Source organism: Geospiza fortis, unplaced genomic scaffold (assembly GCF_000277835.1).
Source record: "Geospiza fortis unplaced genomic scaffold, GeoFor_1.0 scaffold78, whole genome shotgun sequence".
NCBI lineage: Eukaryota > Metazoa > Chordata > Aves > Passeriformes > Thraupidae > Geospiza > Geospiza fortis.
Genome location: NW_005054339.1, coordinates 841,855 through 853,288, shown reverse-complemented (window position 1 = coordinate 853,288; position 11,434 = coordinate 841,855). Strand labels below are relative to the sequence as shown.

General features: G+C 42.1%; 1 protein-coding gene across 1 annotated transcript in view; it reads left to right on the top strand.

Annotated features, from left to right (window-relative positions):
* The window catches only part of DOCK3 (dedicator of cytokinesis 3), a 165,776-nt gene that overhangs the window by 90,376 nt on the left and 63,966 nt on the right, over window positions 1-11,434 (top strand). The window contains exons 14-17 of the mRNA XM_031058228.1: window positions 6,473-6,597; window positions 9,927-10,089; window positions 10,566-10,672; window positions 11,359-11,431. Of these exons, the coding sequence (XP_030914088.1) occupies window positions 6,473-6,597; window positions 9,927-10,089; window positions 10,566-10,672; window positions 11,359-11,431 (468 nt within the window). The remainder of the gene's footprint in view (window positions 1-6,472; window positions 6,598-9,926; window positions 10,090-10,565; window positions 10,673-11,358; window positions 11,432-11,434) is intronic.

Genomic DNA, 11,434 nt, shown 5'->3' with positions numbered 1-11,434 from the left:
CTCTAGCACTTCAACTTAATTTTTTTTGTCATAGGTTTGAATGTTTTCATTTTCATTTTTAACAGGAAATCCTCTCACATGTGCACATCTTAACTATTAAAATTTTGTAGCTGTGTCTCATTACTGTTTTCCTATCCCTTCTTGTTTTCTAAACTGTAGCATTAGCTCCCTGTATCAAGCCCTCCTTTTCTGTCCCTCAGATAGGAGAAACATCAGTGGTAGCTGGTCATCATTGAGAAACAAAATGAAACTGGTTCTTTATGGGTTTGTATCTTGCATGGTTATGCAGAACAAGTTTAATATTGTACAAAACAACCCTTCCTGCCTTCTTTTGTAACGATAAAATGTTCTTTGTTTCCTACTGTGTTGTGATCTGACAAGAGCATCATAAAGCTACAGTTATGTTTTTTGGCAAAATCAGAGGGGATTTGGTCAAACCAGCCTCCTGAAGAAGTTATGGTGGGGTTTTGTTCATTTGTGGTTTGATGTTTTTTATTCCATTTGTTAGCTGCTCCTGGGTTTAAGGCCATGCATCTGATGGCGCCAATTTTACCTTTCCCAGAGCTGAGAGCAGGGAGGCCTGTGCTGCTCCTTGGGGATTGCAGCCTGGCTTTGTGCAGGACTTGCTGAGCAGAAATCTGTTGCACAGGCTTGGTGTTTGTCAGTCCCCCAAGGACATCCCTCCCCTTGGCCATGTGCTGATAAGTATTCTGTCTTTTCCTTTGATCCTCTGATGAAAAGTGCATGCTTCATCTCCGACTCGTGAGTGATGTTTCTTTCTCTTTTTTCTCTCTCCTTGTCTTAATTTCCTGGCTTCTCTCCTGTTCCTTTCCCTTTATTCTCCCCCCTTTGTTTCTGATGCAGAGATGAAGATTGTTGGGTGTAAGTTTCTGCTTTTCTGTGTAATGTCTGCTTTTTGCTTGCTTTTTTCCCATTTTCATATCTTCCATGGAATGTTGGGATTGATAAAGACAACGAATCATAACATCACAGGGAAACTTTGGTAACAGGGAGGTGGAGACTTTCTCTCTTCATACCCCACAGGGTTTCAGGCAAATTTAGGAACTGTGACAGGTGAATCAGTAAGAAACAGGTGAGAAGCATCTCAACATCTGTTCAGTCAGTGAGCACAAAGTCATGGCAAAAATGCATTGAGGAAAGGACATGGTAAAACCTATCAGCCATTCTCAGAATGTTCATGGCAAGAGTGTTAATAAGATCAAAAGCCATAATTGTGTAATAATTATCACCAAAAAGTATCTACAGGGAGAATAAAAAGTGTTATTGTCATAAATAAACTTGTGGAAATGGAAAATCGGCGGAGACAAAAAGCGTTAAAAACCAACTTCCTACCACTGAAAGGCAACTATTGCAGGGAAATCACTGCATTTAAAAAGGGCATTGTATAAATTCTTTCCTATACATAGAAGTCAAACAATGGGTAGCAAATAACCTAATAAGTATTGCTTGTCCCTTTTCTTTGAAACAATTGTGTTCTGCTCAGTGAAAGCTGGAGAAGCACATGGAGTTAAACTTGCATAATGTTCCCTTTAGAGAAAAAAAGCTAATTTAATTTGCCATAGAGGCAGGAGATAAAAGCTTTGTTTCCCTTGTTGCTGTAATATTGCTCACAATTATGTTAATAGTTGCTCCCTGTAACTATTTCAAGAATATAGGCCTTAAAAAAAACCTGCTGCCTGGCTGGTGAAGGGCCAGAGAAATGAGCTGCTGAAAGGGATGGAATGTGATCCCCAGAGTGGGACTGTGCCAGGAGTGCAGTGGGAAGATGAGGGGGGCTGCAGAGTGGGTGGCACTGTTAAGGCCAGGAGGGTCACACAGTGAGGGGAACAAGTCCTGAGGGGCAGCCAGAAAGCAGGACAGGGGTGCTGGAGACCCTCCCAGTGACCCTTGGCCACTTTGTCCTTGTCCCTTTGGTTTGGAGGAGTGATGTGATGAGCAAAAAGCTGCTCCTGTCAACCTCAGCTGTGCTGCAGTCCCTGCCCTGCACAGGAAGCTGCGTGCTTGCACTGGAGGCAGCTGCACCTCCAGCTGAGGGTGGAGTTCTCCTGTTGGAGATCAGGAACCCATCACTGGCCCCCTCCAAAGCAGCAGCCTCCTGGGAAGAGAGGGAATGCTTCCCATGCAGAGAGGGAATGTGCAGGGTAATGGGAGAGGCTCAGCCAGGAAGCAGAGCACTTCCCCTGCAGGGAGCTCAAACAAATAGAGCCAGGACACGTGATAGATAACACTGCACAAGAACACAAATCCTCTACACTTTATGCTTTGCTTCAAAGCCTTTCCTTGCTGGCCCAAGTCCTCAGTTTGAGCTGCTGTAACTTGGCTCAGGTCAGTGGGGTGCTGCTGATTGGCTCTGGTTGTTCATTTATGGACAGACATAAATGCACAGGTTTGGGTTTTCTTCAGAAGCCATTGTGGATGAGACTCTGAATATCTTTCTTGCCCATTCACTCTTCTGTGAAGTGCCACTATTTTTGAAGAGATGCCAAACCCAGGGGTGTCAGAGAGTCCAGCAGACAGTGCATCACAGTGTGGGGCTCTAAGTGAATAGAACCAGTGCAGTAATTTCATAAAAACAGATCTAAACACAAATATTCTGATTTTTTTTCCTCTTGGCTGCCTAAATTGTAAAAGACCAAACTTCCACCTTAAAAAATCCAATATTCTCTGGATAAATAGTTATTTTACTTAGTTGAAACTAGACCTACACATGCAGACTTCTGGGAGCTGCCACTTTTCCCCAGCTTGCAGGGATATATTACATGTCCTCAAAGTCACAAACTCAGAAAAAGAACTTGTTAGAATTGAGTCACCAGAAATTTGTGTCTCTTTCTCCTGCAGAAACTTCTGTGAATTATGTACCCTTTTTTGATATAGTATTCTTCTGCACAAAACGGGGACTGTTCCTGTCCTTAGGGACCAAAATCTTTAGGATCCCTCAATAAAAGGTATTTGATTGAATGCAGACAGTTCCTGTAAATTGTTACTATTTTGCAGTACAAGTAACTGGTCAGTCTTCCAGTGAAAAACCTACACATCCTGTCAGGATAAACTCCCATTTCTTCTGCTGGAGACTGCACAAGGAATGGCTGTTGGGCTGCTTCAGGTTATTAAGTCTTGAAAATTATAAATAACTATTTGGAAGTCTTCCAGTACATTCCTTTATACTGCAAATGCAAAATCAATATTTGGCTCATGTAGCCTTTTCCACCTCTCCTTTTTGCCCCCATTACCATGAAAATAGTTTCAGGTCAATACAAGTGAGCCCCCCCAAGCTATAATTTACAATTTATAATTTAAACAACTGCATGTTGGACATTGAGCCTTGTGAATAGGTTAAAACATACAAACAAAACCCCAGTAAATGTGAAGGGAATTGATCAAGAAAGAGCCCCAAAAACACCAAAAGATGATTTTTTGATATTATCATGGAAAATACTGTCTTTCAAGGCATTTGATATGGAATTAGTGTCAGTAACCATGTGTATAAAAAGTGCATGGATTATGCTAAAAAGAAGTTTACTTTTGTTTTTAACTGGAAAACATTTGTAGAGAGATGGGTTTTGAAACAAATCCCATTCTGAAAGCTCTGAGGTTTTCAGTTCATCCCTGACAGCCATCCAGCACAGAGACCTCAGTTTAAAATGACATCAGCAGGCTTTGCTCTATAAATACCCGTGGCCCACTGGCCCTGTAGCACTTTTTATTCCTCTTCTGATGGTGGGAGGCCACAGCTCACCCAGTTTTTTGCTCTGTGCTGCTGTTTGGGAAGGCCTGAGTTCTCTGTGTGGTCCAGGCTGAGCTCCCAGCCTGTCTGTCCCCCAGAATGCAGGATTTGCTGTCACCGGGCTCTTGGTGCAGTCATCTGCATGACGGGTCTGACATCCTAAACAAGTTTATTGTTTGTCTCTTTGTCTCTTTCCAATGGAATCCATCTGGCCAAGCTCTGTGTGCCCAGGTTCCTGCCTGGGCATGTCACAGTCAGTGGGGCTGGAGCTGCCCAGGCCGCTCCTGGTCCTGCTGATGCCACTGTGGGGCTGTCCCGTGCCCGCTGTCCCCTTTCTCTCTGGCCCTGAGGTTGCAATGAACTGCTCTGTGCTCAAGCATTTGTTCTGGGTTCTGTGCCACCCACTGGGGTAGCAGAGCTCAAATGCCTTAAAACCACAAGCAAATGGAGGAAAACAAAGGGCTTGTGAAGCCTCAGGTCAACTCATATGTTAGGAAAAGGAGATTGCTCCTTGTAGGAAGGTGATTTCCACCAAAATAATCATCCTACCTGATGTTTAACTACTTTTTCTCTTTGTTAGATACATTTGCTTCCTATTTTTACTGTATGTAGTAGCCTTTTTTATTTTTGAAGAGCCAATAGACTATTTTTTACAAGAGAAGATATACTGTTATATTTCACTATAATACATTTTCCCATCTTTTCCCGTAATTTTTATGCAAATCCACTGGTTTTAAGATCCCTCTACACCCCACCCCAAAGGCATTTTTTTTAATTAGTGGAGTAATATCCCTTCTGTTAAGCTTAATAGAAGATAAGATGCTATATATAACCAAATGCTGCCTTTAATTTAGGCAGGAAAATGATTTGCTATCTAACATTGGACTTTGTGTAGCCAAACTGCCTTCCAGAAAAGAGGTCATAAGTAGGGAGCTCCAAAATGCTAATTATAGTGAGTACAATTAATTTCTATTAAGATTTACAGCATAGAAATTGAAACTTTTTTCCTATTTGAGCAAACCACTGAGAAAAAGGAATGGAGTCTGTTAAGCAGGAGGATTTTCAAAGCAAAAGACTCAAACCATATTTTGTGATGAATTTTGTATTTCCTTGCTATCCCTATAATCAGGATAGAGGTATCTCAGCTTGATTTTGATCCCCAAGATAATTTTCCCTATTGTGGCCTGTGGATTGTTGCATTTGATGCTGTGCTTTGATAAGCCAAAGCAGATCCAATATCCCAGGTCTTCCACCAAGCTCTTGCTGTCATCTTTTCCCTGTTGATGCCCCCTGGCAGCTCAGCCTCTGACCCTGCAGGAGAGGGAGGCTCCTGGAAAAAGGAGCAGATTCTGCACACAGATTGCCATTCACAGACAGCTCCCAGCAGGAAGCACTGACTGCAGCCACAGAGCTGGATTTTCCATGCTGAAAGAGTTGTCCTTATCTCCAGAAATAAAACTGAAAGCAAAGGCAGGACTGAGAGCTTCTATTGTTTGTCCCTACAGCAGATTAAGGAACAAGTTCTGTGGGGTTTTAGACTTCAGGAAGAATTTGAAGTGCTGCTTTGAGGGGCACAAAAGGACGTCCCTCAGTGCCTGAAAGCAAATGCTGCCTTATTTCATTGTGCTTCTGATTAATACAGAGATTTAACTGCATCAGTTTCTCCAAGTGGAAGAAGCCAGACATTGAAGGAGTCTTTGCTTTTTTCCGTTACTTCATTATTTAGTGTCTTGGGGCTGATCAGCAAAATACTTGCCTTGAAAGAGTTTGAATTTTTTTGTTTGTTTGGTTTTGGTATTTTTATATATTGCCCTTTAGTATGTTTGCCTTTCTGGCAAGTGGATAAAAAGAAATGTTAAGTGTGAACCATCATAAAATGGTGACAGTAACTAAATCTTACAGAAAAATAGGTGATACCTGCTGTCCTTCTGGTGTAGGCCTTAGAATTGAGCACATTAGTTTTGAAAGCAGTTTCCCAAATCAGATTCTAAAATAAAACCAAACCAAGTGAGCTAGAGTCTGTGAAAATCAGGATAACAAGATGCTGAGACACAAGCATTTCTATTTCTGAATATAGTAATTTGGTCTGAAAGCTCCTGAAAATGACGTAGTGAGAAGCTGGCAAGTGTCCATACTGCCTGCTTTCATATAGCCATGCATATGGATATCAGAGACCAGCCAAAAATCTAGCAAAAATTACATTTATAATTCCTTTCTAATCCATCTGAACTGAATTGTGATCAGGTTCCCAAAAAAGCTGCTTTTATTTTGTTGTTATGATAAAAGGAAATTATGAAAATACAGAAAATGCTTGAAAGGCTAACTGAACATAACATTATTCTGATCATCACAAAAATACTTACTTTTCATAAAATATCTTGCAAATAGGAAGTCTGAAGCTAAGGATGTTTTGTCAGGCTCAGCCTGGCACTTCCAGCTCAGCTAACAAGGCACAGTGTAGCAGTAAGAGGTTTTTTTCCCTTCCCCACTTACATAATTAAAACCAATATTGATCCTGAGTTCACATTATTAAAGGCATTACTAACAATGGTCTGGTTTTCTGCACTGATATTAAACTGTTCATCCTTATTAACAATTAACTTGCTTGGAATGATTTGGGCATCAGCCATCGTCTTGCAGAACACAGAGAACGATGTGAGAATGGAACTGGGACAGCCCCGGTGTCCCCTGTGGAGTTTAAGGCTGTGGCTCCCTCTGTCCCTGCAGGTGACATCAGGAATGACCTGTACCTGACCCTGGAGAAGGGGGACTTTGAGAGGGGTGGCAAAAGTGTGCAGAAGAACATCGAGGTGACCATGTACGTGCTCTATGCTGATGGAGAAATCCTGAAGGTAAGTGCTCCTTTCCCTGAGAGCCTCAGGTCTCCCTGCAGGGCACATCCTCTTGTTGCAGAGTCTCTGATGCAAGGGAAGAGTTCAAATAAAACTGGCTACCTGTTTGGTTTTTTTTATTGTGAAGTTTGTAAGCTCTACATTATGGTCAATTATAAATCTGTAGGGATTTGGAGCACTTCCCTTATATGGGGATAGGAGACTTGGAGAAAATACTCATAAACTGAAAAGCTTGTGTGATTTCCAAATGTGATGTCAGTGGCTAAAGTAAAAAAATTTAGAGTAACTGTAATCAGAACTAAGGAGTATAGGCATATCTAAAATTAAATAATGTGTGTCATACACATTCATACACAATGAAATGTGATTCCAAGGGAGACTTCTAAATCTGAGTTGTTGGGTTACAGTACTGAATGTAGTTCTGGAAAATAACTTGAATAAAATTTCACCCTGGGTTGGCTCCATTCCAGCTGGGAATGGGGATTGTTTATGTTTTCTGTTTTACCTCCTCTGTTCTTTTAGTTTTATTGAAGAGAAGGAGGTGGGTGGGAGGTTGTGAATATAGAGAAGTAAACAGGAAGTATTTCAGTATAAGCAGCTATCAGAAATAACTTCCCCCTACCTTTTTTTTTTTTACCTCCAGTGCAATAAAATGGGCTTTGTAGCCATTACTGTGGAGAATCTATACACCTAGAAGTGTGTAGGAATACATTGCCACAATCTTCTGGTTTTAACTGAAGGGAGAGCTTTCATTACTACAACTGCTTATGGTTTCATTAAATGTGAAGTGTATTTCTTGTAAGGAACTCATTTGTGCTCAGAGCTGCTGCAGGAAGATCAGATTCCTTTTCTGCCGAAGCTTTTCAAACTGAGCGGCAAAGTTTTAATCATCAGTTGATTTCAGTCTGCCAAGGGCAAAGAGAAGTCCCTCAAACTGCAATATCAGCATCTTCAAATGCTGATACATAATGGTGCCTAATGATTACATACAAAAGCCAGATAATTTCTGGTTATTATCAGTCTTAACTTGGGTGATTTTGGTTGGAATGGTCATTCACAGAGATGAAGTTGGTTTTTAATTGTCTTTGCCTGTTATTACTATTGGAAAGTACATTGGGGCTTTACATGGGAGAGTGGGACAGGCATGGCACAAACACTGGAAGGGGTGGTCAGTCCAGTTAGAAAAAAATCAGGTGAACAGATTGTCCTGAGAAGCTGTGGCTACCCCATCCCTGGAAGTGCTCAAGGCCAGGTTGGATGGAACTCTGAGCAACCTGGCCTGGTGGAAGGTGTCCCTGCCCATGGCAGGGGTTTGGAACAAGATGAGCTTTAAAATCCTTTCCAACCCAAACCATTCTAGGATTGCCATAAATGAGAGGCTTTATATATAAAGGATCTTTGTGGGGTTTTAAAATTTAGGCCACATATTTAAAAGAAACTCTCTGTCCCAGTTTTTATGGTATTGCTCCTCTGTATGGTCACTTGGTTTGTGTCTGGGAGGTCTTTGGTTCCTGGTGTTTCATGATACCTGTGAATGTGGGCAGAACCCTGAAAGTTCATTGACCCTGGAGCACTGGCTGCTCTTCCTGGCTGGAATCCTGGCTGCTGTCCCTGGCTGGAATGCTCTCCACCATCCTTGTCCCATGGCCTTTCTAGTGCAGAGCTGCCAACAGAGGCACTGTGTGCAGAGTTACACAGGATGGGGGAAGTGGCCACAGTTTTCATCTGATATTAAAATCCTTGAACTTGTCCTAACCAGCAGCACAACCCAAATCTGAATTGTGCCTCTGTGAAGCCTTCAGCAGAACCATGCACAGCATTAATGAGAATTTTCTCAGGTCCTCATTGCTGCTGAGTGTATCTTGATCCAGAAATAGTCCTATTGAAAGGAGTGAAATTACCTCCAGAATGTAGTGCTGTTCAAAATGAAAATGAGTATTTCCTTCTCAAAATGGTCTTACTCAATTGTTAGTATCTTTCATTATAGTCTGAAAAATTTAAAAAAAAATCCTTTGACACATTTCTCACTTCTTTCTTTTTTCTATTCCAGTAGCAGGAATAGCCTATGAATTGCAAGGCACACCTTTAACAGTAGAGATTTCCTGATTGGTTTTCTAGTTTAGCTTCCCTTCTCTGCCTCTGCCCTCTAATTCCTCTGCATATCTGGGTCTCAGGGTCACCAGGTGTCTGGAGATTAGTCTGATGTTTGTATTTTGCAGATCACAATTTAGAATTAAAGATTTACCAGTCTGCCCTCCTCAGAATATAGACTGTAGTATAACTGCATGGGAACTAAGTTAACAACCAGAAGGAGAGACTGTTGGTTTATTTGAAGTTCACAGCATGCAACTGCATTCAAAGACTGGCAGTTTGTCAGCCAGAGCAGGTGGCTTCTTGATGGGACAAAAAAAGCTCACATTAAAATTTGAATTTTTACTGTACCTTGTAGAGAAAATAGAAATACTGTTTCGTTTGCTCCTATGAACCTGATGCAGAATGAGGTTTTGGAATTGCTGTGTTGAAGCCCAACCATTTACTCCTGCTACAGAATAGAACTGGGATCTTAGAGGTGTTCTGGCTTGCAGTACTGGCACTGCTCTCTACTAACTTGTTGTTATCTGCATCAATTAATTCTTGCTGCTGTATTAAAAAAAAATGTGGGGTGTGGCTCATCCCTGGGTGATCCTCATCCCAGGATTATTTGAGAGGACTGAGTTGTGTGAGTTCAACCTTCAGTCACTCAGTTTGGATCAGAGCCTTTGCAGTGAGTCCCTGTCAAGGTAGGCTGTCCTTGCATTGAATCCCAGAATTCCAGAGAGCATTTCTTCCCTTTTGGGCTCCTTCACAAATTCTTAACTTTCTTAAAGCCAGCAGATTATTGCCAGAGGTTGAACTAACTGGATCTGGTTAATGGGTTGTTCTTGACTGGGCAATGGTCCTATTGTATCCTATTTTTGGACTCAATTTTATATATTTGGACTTAGGTGTTTATTGTATCTACTCAGTACTCGATGGAAAACTTAGCTTAAATAATAACTTGAGATACTGGGGTTCATCCAGTAGCACAGGTCTCTTAGTTCACCCTTTGACCCAAAACAAAGTTTGAAGATCTCCTAAAAATTCGCATTTCATTGTGTCTGAATTTCTGCTTCTGACTCTTTTATGTCTACAGAAAGCCATGAATTATATAAAGGTTATAGAAATTATATATATATATATACAATATAAAATAATTATGTAAATTATATAAAAGTTATCACTGGCTGAGTAATTGGACTCCTGGGTGCTGATGTGCTGTGTTCAATGGTGGCTGTTTCCTTTGGTGGCAGGACTGCATCAGCCTGGGCTCGGGCGAGCCGAGCCGCAGCGCCTACCACTCCTTCGTGCTGTACCACAACAACAGCCCGCGCTGGGGCGAGATCATCAAACTGCCCATCCCCATCGACCGCTTCCGCGGCTCCCACCTGCGCTTCGAGTTCCGCCACTGCTCCAGTGAGTGCCCCATGGGCAACCCAAAGGGCTCCTCCAGGGCCACCTAGAGCTGCATGAGGCTGTCACTGGGTGGGAGCAGGAAAGGGAGGCCAGCCTGAAACACAGTGAAGGGGCTCTGCTAAGCCTCCTTTTGCTGAATTTATCAAACAGCACGCTGAAAACATGGGCAACGATCAGTGCCGGGCAAAGCACTTTGTAGATGTTTGTCCCTGCTGTTCTTTTGTCGTGGTTTTCTGTAGAATGTTTTCTTTGCAGGATAAACAGTTGAGATTTTGCTATGTTTGGCATGTCTGTGTTTCATTTGAAGCTTGTCAGTCCTTTACACAGAACCAGAAAAATGATACTGGAATTAGAAAAGTTGTTTGTTATGTAGCTGCTTGTTTTCTTTTAGGCATGTGGAGAAGTTGGTGAGTAATCTTGTATATATTGACAAGGTATGCACAAACACAATTCCTTCTTTCTATCTCTTGCTGCAGCAAAAGACAAGGGAGAAAAGAAGCTCTTTGGTTTTGCATTCACCCCATTGATGAGAGATGATGGCACGACCTTGTCAGATGATATCCATGAACTTTATGTTTATAAGGTACCAGTTCTCTGCAGACTTTTCACTGCTCATCTCTACTTCATTGCTTAAATGACTAATGGTCATTACATTATCCATCTCCCCCTTATTAGAAATTTGTGAGGAACAGATTAATAGTAGTTTCAAAATTTTATACGTTCAGAATCACGTGGTTTGGCTAGAGCCTTCTATTCTAGGTGCAGCTTACCTTTTGCCATCCTGATGATGATGATTTATCTGCTATTAATCTCATCCATTTTGACTTCAAGCACACTCGTGTTCATGAGCATTCAGCACTTCCGCCAGCCTGAGGCATTGCTCTTTGCCTTTGTAAGATGACATTGTGCTGGAATCAAATGTCTCGTGCTGCAGTGCCACAGCTTGGCAGCCCTGCAGCAAGAGATTTGGCTTTTGGGTTTTTTCTTTCTGCTGATTCATATTTGTTCAGTACAATTTTCAGGCAGCAGCACTAAGTTTACACCTGGAAGATGTGGTGTGTTCTAACGAGGCAGTGGTTGGAGATCACTCTGTAGAGCTGGGTCTCTTCTGGGCATGTCCAGGCCTCTAAGCACAGCTTTTCCTTAGAAATGTTGGTGTGCACCCACAAAAATCCCAGCACAGGCACTGTTGGGGAACTGCTGACAGGCCCTGGGCATGTGGGATGAGATGGACAAGGTGCAACTCCATCCCTTGCACTGTCCCTGCAGTGTGATGAGAACAGCACGTTCAACAACCACGCGCTCTACCTGGGGCTGCCCTGCTGCAAGGAGGATTACAACGGCT